This window comes from Cokeromyces recurvatus (assembly GCF_025118155.1).
Source record: "Cokeromyces recurvatus strain NRRL 2243 chromosome Unknown BX663scaffold_9, whole genome shotgun sequence".
Classification (NCBI taxonomy): Eukaryota; Fungi; Mucoromycota; class Mucoromycetes; order Mucorales; family Mucoraceae; genus Cokeromyces; species Cokeromyces recurvatus.
Window position 1 is genome coordinate 540,843 of NW_026251395.1, and position 22,843 is coordinate 563,685.

Below are 22,843 nucleotides of genomic sequence, written 5' to 3' on the forward strand. Positions count from 1 at the left end.
TAAGTCATTTTTTATTCAATCTTATTTTCGATGGAAAGCCTATAAGGCTATTGGCGCTGATTTAAAATTTGGCTTTTACGAATTACAGTGTCAGGAATCAGCAGAAAACGATGTATAATGTTATTTGCCGAATTATTTAATTTATATGCTAATCATGGATGGTGAAAATGAAGCATTATTTTTAAAATGATACTTATATCATTATAAGAAATTATATAACAACAACAAGTGGCACTGTTATATATAGTATATGAACGTAGTTAATATTAATTCCATAAAAGTAAATATGACAAGTAAATACGTGTTGTATGTATCTATTCTATTTTCATAAAGTGAAGTTATTGATTTACATAAAATAGAATATTACCTCTGATAATGCTACAACAATAAGTTCTTATTTTAAGAAGAACTAGCGATAGCACAGGATATTATTGTCCTACATTAAATTCGATTTTACACGAATAAAAGAGAAGACTTCTTTTATCTTTTTATTAGCTACATTTTTTATATATATATAAAAAAAAAAAGAAAAAAAAAAACTGCCTTCAGAAATAGTGTCCACATAATGTTATTTAGTTCTATCTTTGGGATTTTAATTATTTCATTAAGAATATTGGTTAAAGCAGATGATAAAGTACCAGTGCTTTTACGAGCTCCTTTAATACAAAAGAAGATTTCATCGAAAAAATTAGGTTCACTTCAACGACGAACTACTAATAATGAGACAATATACAATGATGAATCCTCTATTTACTTGATTAATGTTCAGATAGGAACACCGCCTATACAATTTGAACTCGTATTAGATACTGGAAGGTATTACTTTTCATTCTCCCTTTTTCTTTTTACTTTCTTATAATTTACCTTTTTCTTTTTTCCTTGAATAGTGCTGATCTATGGGTACCTAGTATAAACTGTCCTTCCTCACAATGCCCTTTCGCAAAGTTCAATGGTGCCAGTTCTAGTACATTCAAACCACTTAATGAAGTCTTCAATGTTATTTATGGTATTGGTTCTGCATCTGGAGTCTATGCACTAGAAACTATCTCAGTTGCAGGAATGACAGTTGAACAACAACAGTTTGCCTATGTCAACCAGACACAAAATATTTTGACCGAAATATTTACATTAAATGGCTATGTATATACGCCTACAGTCAACAGTACAGATAATACGTTAGATTTCAGTTCTGACCATCAATTAGATGGTATCTTTGGTTTAGGATATCCATTTATGACTTCATCTGAGTTAAATTATAATCCATTCTTCTTTAATTTGAAGGCACAAAAAAGATTGTCCCAAAATATCTTTTCTATATATTTGAACTCATATGAATTTTATGGAAACTCTGGAGAGCTTATTTTTGGCGGAATTGATAGTAATAAATACAAAGGTAGTATTTATTACCTTCCTGTAGCAAAGACAACTATTATTCCTAATAATTCTGAACCTATAAATGATCATGGTTATTGGCAAGCAAATGGACAGGGCGTTGGCGTAATGAATGGAAGTAAAAGGATATTCGAATATAAATATTTTAAACAGACTCCATGTATTTTTGACACGGGCACAACATTGAGTTCGTTACCAAAGAGTGTCATTCCGTCACTATTTTCAGCTGCATTTGGTAGTAATAATCTCATTTATATTCCTCAAAATAATTACTTCCAGGTTAGATGCTCATTAGCTCAACAAAACATAACCATTCAATTTATGATGTCAAGAACAGATGCTATGACGAATGAACAAATTGTCATCCATATTCCAATAGCTGATCTTATAGTACCTCTTGATAGTGACTATATAGAAAATGCGACTGTCTGTATGGTTGGAATTATTCCTTTTGATGGTCCTATTATGTTTGGTCAAACTATATTAAGAAGTTTATATCAGGTATATGATGCGGATAATAATCGTATTGGTGTTGCAAGCGCATTAGGATCAGACTCGTTCATAACTGATTCCATATCATCGGCAACAAGCAATTCTAGTGAACATCACGATAATGATAAAAAAGCAACTAGTTCAGGAGCTTTAATTCAATGTAATAGTATTCTACTTATAAGTCTAGGTTTTTGTATTCTTTATATTTTATAATTTAATAACTGTAAATGATAATATATAAAGAATTAATTAATTAGGCTTTACCTCTAATTCTTTAAAATATTGATAAAAATGTAAAGAGTAATGATTCAATACATACAAACATACAAACATACATAGCATCTTCACTTTTAATTTAAACTATCTGGATGCAAAAAAAAAAAAAAAAAAAAAAAAAGGTTTATATAATAATTAACTTGTACAATATCTTTAATATTGCATATTTCTCAGTAAGCCTTCAAGTGTTTGAATCAACCTTTATTATATTTTACATATATTTCCTTTGGAAAAGAATCATTGATATCTTCTAGTTTTTACCTAACAAAATGATTTTTACCATATTAATGTCTTATCAAAAATTTGACTCCTTTTATAGGTGTTCATATTATAAAGTAGATAGTTGCTGTAAAATCGAAAATTAAGCTGAAGTTTTAAACGATAATACAGCGGACTACTTGAAATCAAACAAACGGTCCAAACAACACTTTTATGTATCAAACTGTTGAAAGCAAGTCTTCTACAGAAGTTCTCGTTTTGAGTTTACAATTTTTTTTTTTTTTTTTTTGAAGAACTAGCTGTTTTCTTTCTTCATGTTATCTTTTATACACTCTTTGAAACTCTATCTCTTTCTTCTCTTTAAAGCTATTATTCTTTCCAAACTGATCAAAACCTAAAGAGCCTTGTTATCATGATCATCATAAAAAAGAGCTCAATTGCCATAATATAGTAATAAGAAAGATTACAGCCTAACTCTTTAAAATGCATAAACTGCCAAAAATATTTCGTGCAATTGAAAAAAAAAAGCATCTAGATTATGTGTGTGTGTTTGTGTGTGCGTGTCTAAAAGTAAAATAAGACTGCTGTATAAAATGTCGTTTTTTATATTATTGATAGCTTATCTACTCTTATTCTTTTGGAGAATGTATGAACATCATGCTCTTTCGTGTAACTGCATTTAACTAGTTTTGGCTTAATTACTTTACAAGAATGCTCAATATATTCACATGAATATTTATACATATAAAAAAAGTAAACACACTTCTTACTTTCTTACTTTCTTGCTTACTTTCAAAGAAGACAGTAATGCTTTACTACATTCAAATAAAAGGCAAAACTTATCTCTAAAGTATTAAAAAGAAAAGAGAAAAAAAAAGAAAAGGAGAAAGGCAGGAGAGAAGATTTAACGCAAAGTGAATTAAAAACAAAAAAAATATGCTAAAATTAAACTTTAATAACTTCTCCTTCTTTTCGTTTATTTTTTTTCTCCTGAATTTTACTATAAAAAAAAAGTACATTTTTCGTTTTTTTCCCTTTTTTTCTCTTTTCTTTTCTTTAGCTTTTTTTTATTTTTCCTATTCTTCTTTATTTTTACTTGAAACTATGGGTAGACATTGTCAGGGTTATGAAGTGTGCTCAAGTCACATAGCTTGGCTTACTTGAGTTTGTAGAACTGTCCGTTTATAACATGGCTAAAGGAGAGGGCCTAGACTCTCTTTTGGTTACTACATGCATATCCGCCTTCACCTTGGGTTATTGCAACCTTAGATAATTGATGGGACCTTATCGAATTTTGACTGCTCAAGTTTGATTTATTTCCAAAGGAGGAGGGAAATAAAAAGGATACTTGGGGTTGGAAATTGTAAACCTGTTCCTTTTTTAGGGAGATTAGCGTACTCTTTGTCTGCACCATTGAAAGGGCTTATCTCAAGGTTTAGTTTTTCTGTTTTTCTTTTTGGAGGTTTTTCCTTCTTTTTATTTTTATCTAGTTGCTGTTTATAAAATAAAAATAGATAAGGATGCACAGCTTACGTTTCTGACCGTGGTTTTTTCATCTATTCATTTAGGTGAAGAATCCCAACTTGTATTTACTGTTAAGTCAAAAGTAGATGCTAGGGGTCAAAGAAGGGACATTCTCAGGTAAACAATAGTCAGGTCGTGCACTTTATATATCTGGATTCCTTCCACTTCGCCACGCTACAGGTCAGAATGTTTAGCCCGGCTTCCAGTAAAACTTACATCCAACTGTATTTTTTATTGGGGTAGGAAGTGAGGAATCCTATCTTTTTCTTCTAGCAAGGCTTGGGCCAGGTTGGTACTTTGCCAAGTGTCTACTAGTTGAAATTGGACGTTTATCTTTCAAGTAGAAATTTAGAGGGAGAAGAAAAATTACAGCCCGTATCAATTTGTGTATGGGTTGTAATATTATTTTTGGGATTAGATATGCTTTCACCTTCTCGTGGTTAATCCTGTTAGTATCAAGTCTCTTTTAAAGAGATTTGAGAACTAAGAAAAGCATCTTTTTTTATAATATCAATAAAAATGAAAAAAAAAAAATAATTTAATAAAATCGTGTTCTATAATAAAGTTGATTCTCTAATAATATTTAATAATTAAGCGTATATAAAAAAGTGGTGAAAGACTATAATAGCACAGTGTATAAATATTAAAAAGATTATTGTATATTTTTTTCTAAGATTTCTTTCCTCTCAAGGTAAATTCTATATGGTTAAATAAATCCAGCATCACTAGAATGTACATTGTCAGAATAAGACTAAAACTAGCCAACATTCATAATGAGCATTCATAATCTTATTGCTGTACAAAAGACTGTTCATCTTTAGGGTATAACTTGAAGTTGTTTCAAGCCTTGCCATCATAAATATCCATTATTTAAACTGGAAATAAACTAACTTTAGTGTTTTTTTTTTAACATAATTTTCTCCAAGGAAAATTTTCTTTGGGTATTGAGTAGTAAGGACTGAAGGGAGGTTTGACCGATTCATCGAAAAGAAGTTGTTGAAATATCTCAGCCTTTGCAAAGGAACCTTATTTTTTTTTAATTATAAAATTTTCCATAAAGATAAATCCTTTACTCCTCCATATCGTATCTACGGATGGTATAATGTCACTTGATACAAGAAACGTATTCTTGAAGTCTATCATGAAAACAAAAAAAGGTTGCCATTTGACATCACTTGTAAAACGTAACAATACTGTTAGATACAGTCTTTTAGTGCAATATTAATGAAGGTCATTATTGTTTTGAGATTCTTGTCGATTATATATTGCTCTTGGATGAGCATTGACTTCATCATAAAGAATATAAAGGGTAATTGCTCCTTCAGTAAATTTGTCTCATTACATGGATTAAATAAAGGAAAATCTATAAATTGACTAAAGTTGATGCAAGTGATGTAAACATACATTTAATAAGAAACTATTGCCATTATGTACGATGTTTCTTGCTATTCGATGACTTCTTTTATGTTGATGCACTCACTATTAAACCCTTTTATAGTACTGGACTGTTTTTTTTTTTACTTATAATGTAGAGCAAATTATCTTGAACAAAACGCAGATCTCCAGGTTTTATTCGGCGATTAAACTGTTTCCTTGGCAGACTGTGTCGTTGTTGACTATAAACTTCAGAAGATGATAATAAACGAGTATTTTAATTTTATATCCTAAATAACTTCGGGACTTGTCTTGTTTTGCCAAGATAAATAATAATAAACATTTATCTCACATATTTAACTCCTTCTTTCTTATTTATTTATAATCCTTTCTTCCTTTATGCAAGATCCTTTAAAAAATGGATAATAATAGTAATACTGGAAGCCTTTTCTGTCGCTGGAATAATTGCTCAATGTCTTTTAATGATCCAGAACAACTTTATATCCATTTAACAAACGACCATGTTGGTAGAAAATCAACTGGAAATCTATGTCTAACTTGTGGTTGGGAGAAATGCGATATTACAGTCATTAAGCGTGATCATATTACTAGTCATCTTAGAGTTCATGTTCCTTTAAAACCTCATCATTGCCAAGTAAGAATATAATTAAAAGCTTATATATATATATATATTAATGAGTAAATATTTAGTTTTGTAGTAAATCTTTTAAACGACCACAAGATTTGAAAAAGCACGAAAAGATACACAGTGAGCAACATATTTCGAGCTTACGTTCTCACCAGAGAACACAACATCCTTTAACACCTCCTAATTATATACCGTATTCTAGTAGAGATGTGTCACCTATTTTATCTGATCATCATCCTATATCACCACCTATTAGTGCTTGTTCTGATGAAACTTGGATGTATACAAATATGTCTCCATCGACAACAGTAAGATCTGATAACCGTTTAGTTGCTCCTACTACTAAACATCATAAGGTTTCACAACAGTCTAATCTTGTTCCACAAACAACTAAACCTGATCAAATTATTCATAACTTGCTTTTTCCATTGGAAACAGACATTTCTACTGCAGAGTATAACAATACAGCAAGTAAGAAATTACTATTTATTTATTTATTTATTTATTTTGTTTAATTCGTCTTTTAACAGTAGATGTTACTGGTAATCTTGATTTAATTCAAAGTTATCTAGATGCAGGAGTGATAAATCAATCAAATTTTGATTTAAATATTAATAATAAGCAACAGTTACAAGATATGAACAATTGGTTAAGTCATCTTTCTCATAGTATTCAAACTGAACAATTACCTCATCCATCATCGGTGTATAATTCATCCATATCTACTACCTTTATACCATCCTTACAACAGTCAGATTTTATTATGTCTCAAAATAATAATAATAATAATAATATATATCCTGTTTCATCAACTATTGGGGATAATGATATCTATGTTCGTTCTCAGCCTATATTACAACCTGTGGCGCCAAGTCAATGCACTATTACTGCTAATAACATTTGCCCTGGTCAACCATTACCTTATTATGAGCAGCAACCCTTTATATATCATCATCATCATCAACAACAACAACAACAACAACAAAATATAGGTATTACAGGACAACGTCAACATTATTCAACTATTCCAAATATATCAAATCATTTCTTCCAGCCTGAACTTCGAACTGCTATGAATTTCACTAAAGCGAATAATAGTCATATTAAAAAGGAAGAAGTTATTTCATTCAAACCTACAAAAGCTATAGTTCATAATGACAAAAAGGATATCACTACTCTGACTAATACTTTTTCCAGTGCATTAGTCGAAAATAAGAACCAAAAAGAAGACGAAGAAAAGAAGGAGACAAAATTAAATAATTCAATTAGAGATTTAATAATAAGCGATCTTTCTAAACTTTCTTTAAATGATAATGACAATTCAAAAGAACACTCGGATTTGACAAATAACAGTAAGAATTCTAAATCTCTGTCTTCACTCTATCCTGCTACTGCTGATGATGCAACAACTATGCATATTAATCAGAAACGTCTTTTACTTGTGCAGAAAATGAAGGACTGGATAAATGAAAACTATCATAAAAATCATCCTAATCTTTAAAAGAGAAAATGAAATAAAATAAAATAAAATAAATAAATAAAATAAATAAAAAAAAAAAGAAGAAAAAGAAGAAAAAGAAAAAAAAAGAAAAGAAAAAGAAAAAAAAAGAAAAGAAAAAAAAAAAAAAAGAGAAAATTTTATTTGACGAGTAATTGTCTGTATATAAAAATGATACATTTAATATTATACAGCAGAGAAGCTTCTTAAAAAACCACGAGTCTATTTAAGTTATAATAAAATTATTTTGTACGTGAGTACGATAAGTAAGCAACATTCATAACATTGTTGTGTGCAAAGACGTTTAATTTAAAAGGAAAACTTGGTAAAACTATCTTTCTTTTCTTTTCTTTTTTTTTTTTTTTTTCAAATATACCCTTATTATTTCTTAACTATACATACAATTACTTTAAATATGAGTTCAGGTAAAATAAAATAATATATGCATGCAATATTGAATTTCATATATAACCTTTTTCTTTCTTTGAATAAAATCACTAGATATTCTCCCAGTAGTTGCTGCTGGTTTGGGAGGCCTTTTTGGAAGCATGTATGTAGATGCAAAATTTTTACTTCGTAAAGACCTTCATCAATTAAGAAGTGGTTCAATAGCAATTTTGACGTAAAGTATCTCTCTCTTTGTGTGTGTGTGTGTGTGTGTGTGTTTTCAAGTCAAATAACTACTCGATTTTAATTACAAACTCTGTTAATTTTTTTTATAGTCTTAAACTTTGGACTTTTCAAGATAAACTTCATTTTTATTATCGATTTAAAGATAAAGCAAAGGCTAATCCTAATAATATCTTTGTTTCATTTGAAGGAAAAGAACATACATTTCGTCAAATTGAAAAAGGTAAGTAACACACAATGTAAAATGAAATTGTTCATACTAAGTTCAGCTTTATTTAGCATCAAACAAATTAGTAAGATTAAATTTTACATAATAATATTTTTACATAAAAATATATGTTATCTCACATGTAAAAAAAAAAAAAAAAAAAAAAAAAAAAGGCACATTGGCTACTTGCACAAAATATTAAGAAAGGAGGTAAAGAAGTTAGATAAACAATGATGTACTACTAAAAATGATCCAATTCCTTTTTTATTTTGTTAGATATTGTTTGTATCATGCTTCAAAATCATCCTACCTTTTTTATTGCGTTGTTAGCTATCAGTAAAATTGGTGCCATTCCTTCTTTAGTTAACACGAATCTTTCTGATGACTCTCTCTTTCATTGTATCAAAATTGCCAACACAAAACTTTTCTTATTTGATCCTATCTATGAGGCCCAAGTATTTTCTATTTTGGAATCTTGTCGTAAAAGAAATGTGAATCTAATTTGCTATGGTGAAGGAACGCAAGATGCTGAATTAGAACCATTATCTTTTGCTTCAACTCTTACTCCAGCTATTCTATCACACTTTTCTAATGAAGATACAAGTGAAGAATATATAAGAGGAGTTCAACCTTCTGATCCTGCCTACTTAATTTACACAAGGTAAGAGTTTTTTACTTTTTACTTTTTTATTTTTTTATTTTATTTTTTATGTTGAGCTAAGATGATTTATTATGCAATCTAGTGGAACCACGGGTATGCCAAAAGTAAGGATATGATAGCTATTTATAAACAAAAAAAAAAAAAAAAAATAGTAAAGGACTAATTTTCCTTTTTTTTTTCTCTTGTCTCTCTAATTAGGCTGCCATTAGTCAACATGCGCGCGTAGATTGTAAAATATAAAATTCATATAATTTACATACAAAGAATATAACTAATATTGAGTATTTCATTTCATTTTATTTTTCATTTACTCCTAGTTGGCATGCTTATGTATTCCAACACTGCAGGTGTTCAGAAAAATGATAGAGTCTATTGTGTTCTACCTTTATATCATAGTTCAGGAAGTAAAGTATACTATTCTATTTTATAAAAGGTTAAAATACTAATATATATTTATACTCTAGTGATTGTCACATCCGCCGTTACTTTATATTCTGGAGGTACAATTATTTTAGGAAGAAAATTTTCTGCAAGACGTTTTTGGAACGACTGTGTTGATTATAAAGTGGATGTATTTACTGTAAGTGTTTCTTTTTTCATGATTTTCTTCATATATACACTATATTTACTTATCTACATCTATTTTAGTATATTGGAGAATTTTGCCGTTATTTATTAAGCCAGCCTCCTCACCCTGAAGAAAGGAATCATCATGTAAGACTTATTTATGGTAACGGTATGAGGCCCGATGTTTGGACAAGATTTAGAGATAGATTTAATATTCCAATGATTTGTGAATTTTATGCTGCTACAGAAGGTAAATATTACATATATATGCATTTTATATATAAATAAACCTAAATTAAATATTTTCATTTCTTTTTTTTTTCTTTCGTATACTTATAAATGACAGCACCTACGAGCTTATTTAACGTAAATACAGGTGAACATGGTGCTGGTGCCGTTGGATTTCGTGGCAAGTTTTTCCGTTTACTTCGTAGTGAAGTTCAATTAATTAAAATTGATCCTATAACCGAAGAGCCACTTCGGGACCGAGATGGTTTTTGTATTAAGGTATTCACTGATTTACATTTACGCTAGACATTTTAAAGTTATATATTGATATATATATATGTATAAAGTGCAAATATAATGAACAAGGTGAACTCATAGTACGTATGGAAACAGATGGTCCTCTTACATTTGATGGTTATTATAAAAATCAACAAGCTACTAAAAAAAAGACATTAACAAACGTTTTTGAGAAAGGCGATAGGTAAAGTTTTAAATAAATTAAATTTTGTATAAAAAAAAAAAAAACCGATTAGCAGTTAATCTTATTCTATACATGTTTTTTTTTTTTTAAAAAAAAAAGATACTTTCGTAGTGGTGATCTACTAAAACTAGATCCGGATGGTTATTATTATTTTGGAGATCGTGTTGGTGATACATTCCGTTGGAAATCTGAAAATGTAGCTACTACAGAAGTGGCTCAAACGTTAGGTATCTATCCTGATATACAAGAGGCTAATGTGTATGGCGCCCTTATTCCTCATCATGATGGTCGTGCAGGTATGGCCGCTCTTGTTTTAAAAGAGGGTGCAACACTTGATTTCAAAAACCTCTATCAATACCTTCGCAAGAGACTTCCAAGATATGCAATTCCTCTTTTTATTCGGTTTATCCCTGCTATGGAAATTACGGGCACCTTTAAACAACAAAAAGTTGAATTTCGTAATCAAGGAATTGATCTCACCAAGATTCCAGAGACTGATTCTGTCTTTTGGCTGAAAGGAGGCACTTATGTGCCTTTTACTTTAGAAGATTATGCCCAACTAGATGTTGGTAAGGTTAAGTTATGAGATTTGGTAGCTCAGGGGACCTTTTTTTCTCTTATTTAATAATAAACCATTAGGACTATTGTCTATTTCTAATATCATCTATTACTCGTCACTCTTGCGTAAAAAAAGAAAGACACTCCTTATTTAAATATATACAAGGATAAAGTCTTATAATTCTAAAATGAGAAAGGAGGACATATATACATGACATAAGAATAATACATCTATTATCATCACGGAAAAAAAAATCGGTGTTTTTAAGTGTTTTAAAATGACAAAAAAAAAAAAAAAAATCACCAAAAAACACCTAAAAAAAAAGGTGCTTTTTACCGTGCGAGAGGTGACATAAAAAACACCAAAAGTCATCAGAAATCAATTGAAATCACTTTAAATCACTTGCTCTAAAACACTTGAAAAACACTTTTAATCACTTTAAAATTACTTTAAATCACTTTATAATCACTCTAATCACTTAATATTATTTTATATATAAGTAGCTGCTTTTATTAACGCTTTCATTATTAATTATACCAACGAGTATAAATGAATAATTGCAAATACATAATGTCTCCTTTGACAATGGCGATATCTAGGCCCAACTTACCATTTTATTGAACGAATATGAGTCGAGCTTTGAAGTTTTGCTTGAAATTCGTGGCTTTCCGAATTAGCAGTTATGTTTGTGATGGTAAGTATTATAATAAAGAAAAATAAAAAGAGAGAAAAATGAAAAGAGAAAGAGAACAAAAGGAAGTATAGTTTGAGACTGTTTTTATTCAATAAAAGAAAAATAAAATAAAAATGAAATAAAAGAGTCAAAGGTTAAAGATTATTTTGTGTCTACACAACTGCTTGTATTTATACTAATGAATCCTGAATCAAAGATATAAAAATAGCTGTCAAAGAACATGAGTCATGAAGCAGTGTTAGTATTCAAATATGTATCTTGTTGATTCAAGAGACTGATTTATATGAATTATCTATTGGGTGTTATAATGATCTGATTAAGTTTTAAATAAAAGATTTATTGTTTGATCTGAGTATATGTTCCTGAAATCTTTTATGTTTTATTTTATTGGATCAAAGACGACTTAAATCCTTTGTCAAGGTTATAAAAATAAATATTTAGAAATAATACGATATCTTATTTAGTCAACACATTTAGTTGATTGGATGTCAATAAGTTTTATGTTATTTACAAGATGTTATATTCAGAATTTCATTTCATATTCAGACTTATAATTTATCCTTTATTATTTAATTCATCTATTAATATATTACTTATGCTTATATCCAGAGCTTGTTCTATAACAGCCGCTATTTTGGCTTCTATCTTGGCTTTATCCTGGCCTTTTTTTTTCCCCTCAGAAACGACAATCTTTGTCTAGGCAAACTAACGGCTGAAACGAATTTTAGTAATTGGCAAAAGTGAAATTTGCAAGTCAAAGCTATGAAGATTGGGCTTATGTAAAAGCGCAAATTGAGCTAGTACAAAAACTAAAATTGGAGATGGAGGCACTATACACTGCTTCCACTCTCAAATCAAGTATTTTTTTGAACTGGGTGGTACGTTTTTTCGAAAATAAAAAGGAACATTTCACCAATTAAATCCGAACAAAATTTGAACTTAATTTGGAACACTTTTCGAACTTCAATTAGAACACACTATGAACCCAATCTAAAATTAATATATATATGTATATATATATGGTAGAGGATTTCCTTTAAACATAGAGAGACTTTGCTATTTTTAGAGTGTTGAGCAATGTTGACGAGGTGAAATGAAGGGATATTATTGCATGATTCAGTTATTCTATGTACGAGTATTTCAGATTCCATAAGTTGCTTTTCATCTATTTGGACACTCATGTTTTAGTATTTAGTTGAAACCAACCAAGATGAAAAAAATAGTGCTACCTGGCTTCAAACCTCTTACTTTGGCAACTATAATATTGAGAAGAGCCATAAAAACCACCCTTTTAAAAAAATTTGGGTGCTATCAAAGACGCGAAATAACTGCTAACTGGTGAATTTTGTCCCTTTTAAAAAAAGTTTTTATTTATACTGAAATATTAACTAAGGGCTTGGGGGGAATATTTATTAAGAGTTGCAGAAAAACGGGGAGGAGGGGGGAGGTAGTTACCGCTTTTACTGCTCGATACCTATAATTGGTTTAGCAATCCAACCAAGAATATCACTCACGTTTCTTTTGTTTGTAGTTATTGACTGCACTTCTTTGTACATCAAATCTCACAATTGCAAGAAAGAAGACAAAGTATTAACTACAACATGAAAATCTTCTGAAGAGCGAGGAAGGAAACATTGTCTAATCTGCACCATTAGATATACCTTCGATGCAACTAATGTCATCTTGTACATAGAACAACTGAAACCTAAATTCAAATATTCAATTATTCTTTTCTGGTCATAAACAATAGCCATAGCTACTTACCATACACTAACACACCGTAAACGGTACAGTTATTAGCACCATGTTCTATTAAACGATTTAAAATGAACTGCATTTCTATTGACAACTTAAACAGATCATCTTTGCTGGTACTGCTTGGACATTTGACTTCAATCAAAAGACAGTCAATTTGGATACCATTGATTGTGATATGGAACTTCATATCCGGTCTGAGACCAACTTCACCTTCTAAAGATGTAAAATGTCTGCAGAAAGGGGATAGAGTTAGTCTATTGTATGAATTTGATAATGTCTTTGTATCCAAATTTACCCAGATTGCTGTAATTTATAGTCCATTTGTAAAGACAGCTTTTACAAAAGGACTTAGAGCTAATTCAATGAAAAGCGACTCGTCAACAGTGGCAAGATCAAATGAGTGATTATAGTTAGAAGTTCTAAAAGAAAGTCTTATTATTTTCTTATGTGTGGTACCCAACACTTCTTACTTACAAATTGAACAAAACTGTTGCATACGTTTCTAATTCACTAATTGACAATTGGGCACTTGCCAAGTCTTTAGCTTCCTTATCTAAACCTTTAGCCTTACTCTATACAAAAGAGAGGATCGTTGTTAGTTTTATATTTAAATTATCCATAAATACAATTACATAGGCAACACTGTTCACAAGCTCGACTTCTTTATTCGAAGCCTTGTGATAATACTTGCTTAGTTCCAAATACGCGATCAACTTATCTTTCATCGTATTCAACTCATTGCAATAACGAAAACTGTCATCATGTTGATTCATCAGATAAATACGATTAACAGCAAGTTTTTCAGTTATTGTCAAAGCTTGTCCCAAGAGATTTTTTGTATAACTGCGTGACCTAAAGTCAACAAGGATCCTGCTCACGTTATCACCGTCTATCATCCACTATATACGGTAAAAAGTAAATAACGAGCAGAATTAATTTCGTTTCATTTACATACCACAGGCTCCAACGTGTCGTCATCTTCAGAAGAATCGGTTTCAAAAGCATATGTTGACTGACTTGACTGATTTGAAAGGCTCTCTTCTTTAACTTCTTCCTCATCTTCTTCTTCACTACCATCAACATCTTCTTCATTACGCAAACGTTTGTTTAAACGTGTGGTCATAACTGTATGCGTCAACATAAGTTCATGTTCTATATGTCTCTTTAAGTTGGCCTAAATAAAAATTGTTAAGAATTAAGATTTTAAGTAGATGGACATAACTTACTCTTTCTCTCTGCAAATCGATTGTATTACAAATTTCTCGACAGATGTTTTCAAGCGTAACATTTTTTTTTTCAATTGCTTCTAAAAAAAAAAAAAAAAAAAAATGTTATTACGCCTTCTCTATACGTTTTTACAAGCACGCCAGCATGTAACGCCCACATTACCTTAATGTTTCTGGCTTTAATCGTTCTAAACATTTCACAAAATCGATTAGACCACATCCATGGAATTGTCATGTCATTTTTTAAACGCATCTTTATTTTGCAAAATAAATCCTTGTGAAGTCGATGATTTTCATTTTGTAATATACTCAGAAAGCACTACAGAACATGTTAGAAAATCAAGCAAATATAAAGTGTTAAATAAGTATTATTATCACCTTTTTGCCCCTTATAAAAACTCATTTTATACTGATTGATGTTCCTTAAGAAAACGCGTTTTTCCGTAGTTTGTTTAGTACAGGATAAGAAAGAATGTTTTTTTTTTCTTTTTATTTTTTTTTTTTTATATGAAGACAAAGATGGTTCAGATGCTTATTAGTGAAATATGAGAAAGTCACATTAAAGTTTTTGATATGCTTTTAAAAATTTGGAATTTTTTTTTTTTTTTTTTTAAGTTTAAGGGGTAATAGAATATAAGTTGTATCAAGGGACAAACGACCAAGATATACGAGTAAATGAGAGAACAATGAGGTAGGGTTAAAATCAAAAAGTGAGGAATTGGAAACGGAGACTTACCTGCTGTTAACAACTGTTCACAGAACGAAGTTAATAAAAGGAATCGAGCAACAGATACAGTGACTCACAAAACTGAGCGAATGTTTGATTAATTTTACAAAATGTTTGATTTATAAGACTTAACACTCTTGAAAATCTAACATACAATATATCAATAGAATGCTTGTGTTTTGAGTATAAAGATAAGGAAAGAGAAAAAAGAAAAGACAAGTCTGTGAAAACTTTGTATAGTTTTATTAAAGATAAAAAATACAGAAATTGTACAAGAAGAAAATAATATGGAAAAATGACAAGAGCTATTTATATGTTTTGCAAGGTAAGTGATATTAATAGAAGTATGATATGTATAAGTGAATACTGCTATAATAAAGCATTATGTGTAAATGTTGTCAGTATAAATGTTGCCAGTGTAAATGTTGTCTCTGAACAATTCTACTTGTAAAAAGATATATGTTTTATCTTTATTTTCTCTGAGCTATCACTGTTACTAAAAATATAACCAATCATTATTTCTAGGGTAAGCAACGCGTCAATATTAATTCACAGTGAATATTCCCGCTATAACAATACCAATTATTTATATGCCACTATTATTATTACCATCCTTTAAGATGTTATTACAACATAACAATATTCAATATCATAGATGTATATATAATATGTATGATTTGTATAAATAATTATGTAATTGAATATGACAGTCATAAACCTATTAAATTCTTATTATTACATAATACGATGTATATAATTATTTTTAATGCTCGAATATTCTAACAATGACAATTATTAAAACTGAATGTAGAATGAACATTATGCTGTGAAATACAATACACTAGTTTTATTTGAATAACCTCTTTATTATGTAATAAATGATGGTTTATTTCTATTAACTTAGTTGTAAGGATGACTACAATCATAACAGTAAGTAAGAAGTATTGGGTACCACACATAAGAAAATAATAAGACTTTCTTTTAGAACTTCTAACTATAATCACTCATTTGATCTTGCCACTGTTGACGAGTCGCTTTTCATTGAATTAGCTCTAAGTCCTTTTGTAAAAGCTGTCTTTACAAATGGACTATAAATTACAGCAATCTGGGTAAATTTGGATACAAAGACATTATCAAATTCATACAATAGACTAACTCTATCCCCTTTCTGCAGACATTTTACATCTTTAGAAGGTGAAGTTGGTCTCAGACCGGATATGAAGTTCCATATCACAATCAATGGTATCCAAATTGACTGTCTTTTGATTGAAGTCAAATGTCCAAGCAGTACCAGCAAAGATGATCTGTTTAAGTTGTCAATAGAAATGCAGTTCATTTTAAATCGTTTAATAGAACATGGTGCTAATAACTGTACCGTTTACGGTGTGTTAGTGTATGGTAAGTAGCTATGGCTATTGTTTATGACCAGAAAAGAATAATTGAATATTTGAATTTAGGTTTCAGTTGTTCTATGTACAAGATGACATTAGTTGCATCGAAGGTATATCTAATGGTGCAGATTAGACAATGTTTCCTTCCTCGCTCTTCAGAAGATTTTCATGTTGTAGTTAATACTTTGTCTTCTTTCTTGCAATTGTGAGATTTGATGTACAAAGAAGTGCAGTCAATAACTACAAACAAAAGAAACGTGAGTGATATTCTTGGTTGGATTGCTAAACCAATTATAGGTATCGAGCAGTAAAAGCGGTAACTACCTCCCCCCTCCTCCCCGTTTTTCTGCAACTCTTAATAAATATTCCCCCCAAGCCCTTAGTTAATATTTCAGTATAAATAAAAACTTTTTTTAAAAGGGACAAAATTCACCAGTTAGCAGTTATTTCGCGTCTTTGATAGCACCCAAATTTTTTTAAAAGGGTGGTTTTTATGGCTCTTCTCAATATTATAGTTGCCAAAGTAAGAGGTTTGAAGCCAGGTAGCACTATTTTTTTCATCTTGGTTGGTTTCAACTAAATACTAAAACATGAGTGTCCAAATAGATGAAAAGCAACTTATGGAATCTGAAATACTCGTACATAGAATAACTGAATCATGCAATAATATCCCTTCATTTCACCTCGTCAACATTGCTCAACACTCTAAAAATAGCAAAGTCTCTCTATGTTTAAAGGAAATCCTCTACCATATATATATACATATATATATTAATTTTAGATTGGGTTCATAGTGTGTTCTAATTGAAGTTCGAAAAGTGTTCCAAATTAAGTTCAAATTTTGTTCGGATTTAATTGGTGAAATGTTCCTTTTTATTTTCGAAAAAACGTACCACCCAGTTCAAAAAAATACTTGATTTGAGAGTGGAAGCACTGTAACTGTAATGGTCTCTAGAAAAATGTCTAATATTAGTTCACAAAATTTTTTATTTTGTCTAATTTGGAAGTCTGTGATAGTTTCTAGAAAAAAAAAAACGATTTTGTCTAATAAAAAAAATGGACTACATTTTCCAAATATTGACCTTTGGAATAAAAAACCCCCCCCGCCCTTTGGCGTTAGAACGACCATGATGCGACACACTTTTTTTTTAGTATAGCTCCCACAATAGAAGAAGAAGCTTCCATTTTTAGTGGGCTTGAGTGCTTTACGTCATACATATCTGGTATCTGATGCAGACTATGCTCAGATAGGAATTGCAAGCGTTATAGGATCTTTAGCTTTTGTCACTAAAGAGACAAAACAAACAGGAATCATTCATGAAGTTTCCCAAAAAAAATGGATTAATAATAATACTATTTATATAAAATGAAGACTTTGACTTGTATAAAATAATATTTATTAAACTTAATCATTTTCCTCCTTTTTTTCTTTCCCAAAATAACAAATAAAAATTATGGGATAAGCCATCCTGAAGATACCAGTTTTTCATTATTTTCATTTTTTCTTGATATAAACGCCTGTAATTCAATAGCAATGAATAAAATGTTTATAAAATACTTGATTTACATTATTACCTTTGGGTTCTTACATGTACTCGTCATATATCCTATTCCCTATGTACAGTATTTAAATTAACCCAAAGAACATGTATATGTATGTATGTATGTATGTATGTATGTATGTACGTACCATTGCATCAGTGGTATGACCATACCAAAACTCTAATCCTAAAAAGAAATAATAAAATGAGCGAAACAAAAGTAGATACACTTGTATATAAACCTACTTGTTTTATTATTTGATTTTTGGGACCTCAAAGCTATTATTCCTACTGACTTTTGATCATATATATCCAAGAATGGAGATTCTAATAAAGAAATATAATTTCTAAATGAATAAATATTAAATATAAAGTTTTTTTTTTTTTTTTTTTTTTTTTTTTTTTTTTTTTCACTCTACCCAAAAAGTCTTTAGTTAAAGTATTTGTCATAGCTACTTGGATATCATCTTCTTTTAGTAAACGTTGAACGCATTTATACGTAAACATGGTTCGCATAATTTGCTCTCCAGTACCTAGCCATTTTTTATTTATTTAATAATATATACGTGAGTTTATGTATAGATAATGTCATCTACCTGTTGTACTACATGCTACGCCAGGTAAATCACCTTTTTCATCTTGAGCCCAACAACCACTGCCATAAATTGCAGCCTATTATTATTAAGGATAAGAAATTGCGTCCATACTTTGTGTCGTATGATTATTGATTCTAATCATCTTCTTTACCTCACCTACTCTTCCTGGAAACTTCAATGATATACCACCACTACTAACACCAGCTGCAATATTACCATTAATATCGATTGCAATAGCACCTACAGTATCATGACCTAAAAGATCCGAGTTTTGAGCTTCCTGATCTTCTAAAAGCATCTGGATATGTTTAAGATATGTCTGATAAGAAGTTGCTAACGATGGGAATTAATAAAATCGTATGATTTTTTTTCTTTGAAGATAACACTTTAATTTACGTTCAATTAAATCTTCATTGTTTATAATAGAATGACCGCGTAACTTTGCCCATTCTTTCGCACCTTGTCCCGTCAATAACCTATGCATTTAGTTTAAATATGTATATATGTACATAGAGCTTCTTTTTTTTTTCCATAAATATTTACATAGGCGGTATTCTTCCTAATGATAATAGTCCCTTTTCTGCCTCTATGACCATCTGGTAGGCGGTTTTAATTGGATTTTTTATGCCACACACAGCACCTACAGCACCAAAAGTGCCATACTCTCCTGACATTAAACTTGCATCGCATTCTACTGTACCTGTTAATGTCAAATTAGATCCATAGCCTGCATTAGTTACAGGATTATCCTAAAAGAAAGAAAGAAAGAAAGAAAAAAAAAGATTAGGTTGTCTATAATTAGTAAAGTGTGTTTATTCATTTTTACTTCTAAATGCTGAATTGCTTTTGTAACTGCTTCAATAGCTGTACCATTCTCTTGTTTTAATATGCTCATACCAATACGACATGCTCTTTAAACAAAACAAACAATAAAAAAAAAGCGTATATGTGTACTATTAGTGCATGTCGTTTTGATTCAATCTATTTGAAATTACTTTGAACAAGCAGATCTATATTTTGATTCCTTTGATCGTGATAAAATGCCTTTTATATACGAAATAGTTTTTTTTTTTTTTTTTTTTTTTTTTTTTTTTTTTGCCAGTAAGATTAGATTTAAATCAAAATCAAGAATGAAAAGAATAAAAAACACAATCTCTTCATTACCTGCACCAATATGAACCGCAATGAAGATAGAATCTGTTGACATTATTTAAAAGAAAGGAATATGTGTATATTTATAAATATTTATATATTTGTATGTATGAATGTATGTGTATTTACAGGTATGGCAGCATACAAAAGTAGCACAGATTTTTTTTTTTTCTAAAAAAAAAAAAAAAAAAAAAAAAAAAAAAAAAAAAAAAACGGGGAGTTTAACTTTTAATTATAAAATAATTTCTGCATGATCTGCAAGTATATAAGACGACGCGATTTAGCAAGAGTATAATAGACGCGTCGAAATATAATATGCATTGACTTGTTGTTGTATATAAAGCTTATTTCTTTATTAAAGTTGTACATAGAAATCACTTTTTTTTTTATATATATATTACAATAAGTTTGTCAGTTGTTATTGAATGATGCTATTATTAATAGAATTCTTTAATATAGTAACAATCTATATTCATATATATCTTAGATATCATGGCATACTACTACTAAATGAGATGTCATATCGAATTGATTACATAATAAAAAACTTTATTTTCCTTATTATCTTGTCAGATGAGAATATTATTTCCTGCAGAAAGAAAACAAACAAACAAAAGGAAGGGAAGGGAAGAAATTGTCATTCAGTTAAAAATGAAACAATCATAATAAATAGTACACACGCCATATAAATTAAATTTTTTAATTATATTATTTTATTTTATGTTGTAATAAGTAAATAATAAACAGTAGTAAATAATAAAAAGTAGTAAATAAGAAGAGAATAGTAATAATAATATAAAATTAAGAAAATAGAACAAACAATCTATTTTTCTTTTTCATTTCTTTCTTTCTTTCTTTCTTTCTTTTTTTTCTGGGGGGAGGGAGAAGGGGAGGGGAGTGGGAAGAATGTCTTGGTTTAGATTTAAAGGGAGATGTAAAAAAAAAAAAAATCAAGTTCTTCTCTAATGTACACACATTTTATATATAAATATATGGGTAAAGAAAGAAAGAAAGAAAGAGAAAGAGAAATGATTGCTTGCTATAAGGAATTATTATGAATTAAAGTAAACTCTGTTACATACAGAAACATTTTGATTCTTTCTTTTCTTCCTTCTTAGGAGTAGGTTTAGATGCTGTTGTAGGCTTAGGTGTGGTTGTGGTTGTTGTAGTAGGTTTATTTTCTTTTTCTGCTGTTGTAATGGATGGTTTCTTTTCTTCAGTTTTAGGTTTAGATTCGGACTTTGGTTCTTCCTTGTCGACGGGAGTAGGTTCAGCTGTTGCTGCTGTTGTTGTTGTTGTTTCTGCTGCTGCTACAACTTCTTCTTTAATAGAAGGTTCTTTTGCATTTACAGTATCATCAACTTCAGTAGATGGCTTAACAACAGGTGCTTCCTCAATCTCAATGTCATCATTTTCAGAAATTTCTTTATCGACTGTTTCATCGTTTGCTACTTCAACTATTTCATCAGTAGTTTGATCATAAACCATTTCTAAACCACGATGATAAATATTCAAAAGTTTGGCGAAATTTTCACCTTGAGTTCTAGCAATTTCAAGTTCCTTTTCTGTTGGTTCACGAGATCCATCTCCATTTGCTAGTAATTTAAAAATTGATTGATAAGAATTCTTCAAATCAACATGTATATATATATATATATATCAAACTTACCAACTGTACCAGCTCCCCAAGCAGAGCCACCCACCACTTCAGTATTATCAAAAAGATTACTATTCGTAAAACCCAAAGGAACATAGTTAAGACCATAATGAGCGAAATAGGTCATTAAAGTATAAGCAGTCGTTTCTTGTCCACCATGTTGAGAGGCAGTAGAGAAGAAGGTACCAGCAAACTTACCAGCAAGAGCACCAGTAGCCCAAAGGGCACCAGTAGCATCCAAAAAGGATTTCATTTGAGCAGGGAAAGTACCAAAACGAGTGGGAACACCTTTTTTTTTTGTTATTATTATCATCAGTCACCACAAAAAAAAATACCAATAATAATAATATATGCATATATACTTTACCAAATAAAAATGCATCTGCTTTAATGAGAGCATCAACTGTAATGATGGGAATATCAGGTTTAGGAGGTGCATGTAATTTTTCGAGAATTTCTTCGGACAAAGTCTCGGGGACCTGTTATTATTACGAAATTAGAAACTTGCTCGATTTCGTCATGCAAAAATAAATAAATAAATCAATTTTACCTGAAAGAGTTGAACGGTTACACCCTCTGATTCAAGACCCTTTTGAATATCTTTAGCAATCGTATAGATGTGATGATAAAGAGAATAAATAATAATATAAACAGTAGGCATCTTTGGGGTTTTTTTTTTTAAAAAAAAAAAAAAAAAAAAAAGTTAAAGGAAAAGAAAGAAGAAGAAAAAAAAAAGGAAAAGAAATGACAAAGTAGCTCTTTTTTTTTTTTTTCTGCGCTTGAAAAAAAAAATTTGATTATGAAAAGTGTATCTGGTTAAACAATGATAAACTTTTGATTGGCTAAAAATGATCTATATTATTCATTGCTTATCAAATTACAAGTCATATTTAACACCTTTCAAATACATATTCTAAAAAAAAAAAGAGGGGCGGAAATAGGAACCTTTTATTCAAATTAGAAGGGTCAAAAAGGGACTCGAATTAAATGAAAGAATAAGGAGAGATTATTAAAAATAGGAAGAATTATGTCATATATTTTATTTTATTCTTAATATATATATAAAAAAAAAAAGAAAAGTCTTTCATATTAGATTTGGATTAAGAAAAAAAAGGGTAGAGAGAGAGACGCGTACCCCCAAAAAAAAATTAAACGCGAAAATAAAAGATTATTAATTTTAAAGCATTGCTCTTAATAATACACAGTAGTAGTAGTAGTAAGCAAGCTTAGTCAAATATTAATAATTTAAAGCAGCCACGATTATTAATATAGAGTTGCGGAATTTGTATTTGAAATCATGACAAAATAATCGCTAATCAAATTATTGTTACTTAGTTACTACT

The 22,843-nt window shown here is 29.8% G+C and overlaps 7 protein-coding genes across 7 annotated transcripts; 4 read left to right on the forward strand and 3 right to left on the reverse strand.

Moving 5' to 3' along the window:
- The first annotated feature begins 490 nt into the window (after positions 1 to 490).
- On the forward strand, positions 491 to 2,268 carry BX663DRAFT_506010 (aspartic peptidase domain-containing protein). The gene is made up of 3 exons (XM_051527140.1): positions 491 to 814; positions 886 to 2,082; positions 2,149 to 2,268. The coding sequence occupies exons 1-3, from the start codon at positions 566 to 568 to the stop codon at positions 2,152 to 2,154; spliced, it is 1,452 nt and encodes a 483-aa protein (XP_051383977.1). The 5' UTR covers positions 491 to 565; the 3' UTR covers positions 2,155 to 2,268.
- A 3,307-nt stretch (positions 2,269 to 5,575) lies between these two features.
- On the forward strand, positions 5,576 to 7,482 carry BX663DRAFT_506014 (uncharacterized protein). Its single transcript, XM_051527141.1, has 3 exons — positions 5,576 to 5,932; positions 5,989 to 6,397; positions 6,457 to 7,482. The coding sequence occupies exons 1-3, from the start codon at positions 5,696 to 5,698 to the stop codon at positions 7,425 to 7,427; spliced, it is 1,617 nt and encodes a 538-aa protein (XP_051383978.1). The 5' UTR covers positions 5,576 to 5,695; the 3' UTR covers positions 7,428 to 7,482.
- Positions 7,483 to 7,809: 327 nt separating this feature from the next.
- Positions 7,810 to 10,862, forward strand: BX663DRAFT_506016 (uncharacterized protein). The gene is made up of 14 exons (XM_051527142.1): positions 7,810 to 7,849; positions 7,926 to 8,046; positions 8,147 to 8,277; positions 8,334 to 8,347; positions 8,436 to 8,472; positions 8,539 to 8,923; positions 9,006 to 9,027; positions 9,122 to 9,152; positions 9,241 to 9,327; positions 9,388 to 9,503; positions 9,572 to 9,740; positions 9,837 to 9,997; positions 10,066 to 10,199; positions 10,299 to 10,862. The coding sequence occupies exons 1-14, from the start codon at positions 7,840 to 7,842 to the stop codon at positions 10,783 to 10,785; spliced, it is 1,905 nt and encodes a 634-aa protein (XP_051383979.1). The 5' UTR covers positions 7,810 to 7,839; the 3' UTR covers positions 10,786 to 10,862.
- Positions 10,863 to 13,014: 2,152 nt separating this feature from the next.
- BX663DRAFT_485476 (uncharacterized protein) lies at positions 13,015 to 14,671 on the reverse strand (the record flags this gene model as incomplete). Its single annotated transcript, XM_051524614.1, has 8 exons — positions 13,015 to 13,157; positions 13,217 to 13,464; positions 13,506 to 13,513; positions 13,551 to 13,629; positions 13,685 to 13,782; positions 13,843 to 14,109; positions 14,166 to 14,384; positions 14,570 to 14,671. 8 exons carry the CDS (start codon positions 14,669 to 14,671, stop codon positions 13,015 to 13,017), a joined length of 1,164 nt encoding a protein of 387 aa, XP_051383980.1.
- A 1,305-nt stretch (positions 14,672 to 15,976) lies between these two features.
- Positions 15,977 to 17,217, forward strand: BX663DRAFT_506035 (uncharacterized protein). Its single transcript, XM_051527143.1, has 4 exons — positions 15,977 to 16,093; positions 16,149 to 16,272; positions 16,338 to 16,561; positions 16,621 to 17,217. Exons 2-4 carry the CDS (start codon positions 16,247 to 16,249, stop codon positions 16,761 to 16,763), a joined length of 393 nt encoding a protein of 130 aa, XP_051383981.1. The 5' UTR covers positions 15,977 to 16,093; positions 16,149 to 16,246; the 3' UTR covers positions 16,764 to 17,217.
- Positions 17,218 to 17,929: 712 nt separating this feature from the next.
- BX663DRAFT_506042 (putative threonine aspartase) lies at positions 17,930 to 19,980 on the reverse strand. Its single transcript, XM_051527144.1, has 12 exons — positions 19,856 to 19,980; positions 19,687 to 19,735; positions 19,518 to 19,602; positions 19,235 to 19,440; positions 19,088 to 19,167; positions 18,843 to 19,024; positions 18,692 to 18,767; positions 18,515 to 18,628; positions 18,342 to 18,422; positions 18,245 to 18,282; positions 18,130 to 18,168; positions 17,930 to 18,072 (listed from the first exon to the last, which is right to left on the reverse strand). The coding sequence occupies exons 1-12, from the start codon at positions 19,896 to 19,898 to the stop codon at positions 18,007 to 18,009; spliced, it is 1,059 nt and encodes a 352-aa protein (XP_051383982.1). The 5' UTR covers positions 19,899 to 19,980; the 3' UTR covers positions 17,930 to 18,006.
- Positions 19,981 to 20,683: 703 nt separating this feature from the next.
- On the reverse strand, positions 20,684 to 22,161 carry BX663DRAFT_471054 (flavoprotein-like protein; the record flags this gene model as incomplete). The annotated part of the gene is made up of 4 exons (XM_051524144.1): positions 20,684 to 21,438; positions 21,513 to 21,788; positions 21,868 to 21,979; positions 22,051 to 22,161. The coding sequence occupies 4 exons, from the start codon at positions 22,159 to 22,161 to the stop codon at positions 20,918 to 20,920; spliced, it is 1,020 nt and encodes a 339-aa protein (XP_051383983.1). The 3' UTR covers positions 20,684 to 20,917.
- Between the last annotated feature and the right edge of the window lie 682 nt (positions 22,162 to 22,843).

Bases quoted from the DNA above. Each gene is read 5' to 3' on its own strand.
- BX663DRAFT_506016 (XM_051527142.1), top strand. The intron at 8,047-8,146 runs GTAAAGTATCTC...TTTTTTTTATAG, and splicing joins GGTTCAATAGCAATTTTGAC to TCTTAAACTTTGGACTTTTC. The intron at 10,200-10,298 runs GTAAAGTTTTAA...TAAAAAAAAAAG, and splicing joins GTTTTTGAGAAAGGCGATAG to ATACTTTCGTAGTGGTGATC.
- BX663DRAFT_506010 (XM_051527140.1), top strand. From the start codon at position 566: ATGTTATTTAGTTCTATCTTTGGGATTTTAATTATTTCATTAAGAATA. The intron at 815-885 runs AGGTATTACTTT...TTTTCCTTGAAT, and splicing joins AACTCGTATTAGATACTGGA to AGTGCTGATCTATGGGTACC.
- BX663DRAFT_506042 (XM_051527144.1), bottom strand. From the start codon at position 19,898: ATGTCAACAGATTCTATCTTCATTGCGGTTCATATTGGTGCAG. The intron at 18,283-18,341 runs GTAGGTTTATAT...ATTTCTTTTTAG, and splicing joins AAAATCAAATAATAAAACAA to GATTAGAGTTTTGGTATGGT. The intron at 18,073-18,129 runs GTAATAATGTAA...ATTGAATTACAG, and splicing joins GTACATGTAAGAACCCAAAG to GCGTTTATATCAAGAAAAAA.
- BX663DRAFT_506035 (XM_051527143.1), top strand. From the start codon at position 16,247: ATGGACTATAAATTACAGCAATCTGG. The intron at 16,273-16,337 runs GTAAATTTGGAT...CCCTTTCTGCAG, and splicing joins TATAAATTACAGCAATCTGG to ACATTTTACATCTTTAGAAG. The intron at 16,562-16,620 runs GTAAGTAGCTAT...ATTTGAATTTAG, and splicing joins TTACGGTGTGTTAGTGTATG to GTTTCAGTTGTTCTATGTAC.
- BX663DRAFT_506014 (XM_051527141.1), top strand. From the start codon at position 5,696: ATGGATAATAATAGTAATACTGGAAGCCTTTTCTGTCGCTGGAATAAT. The intron at 5,933-5,988 runs GTAAGAATATAA...GTAAATATTTAG, and splicing joins TAAAACCTCATCATTGCCAA to TTTTGTAGTAAATCTTTTAA. The intron at 6,398-6,456 runs GTAAGAAATTAC...GTCTTTTAACAG, and splicing joins AGAGTATAACAATACAGCAA to TAGATGTTACTGGTAATCTT.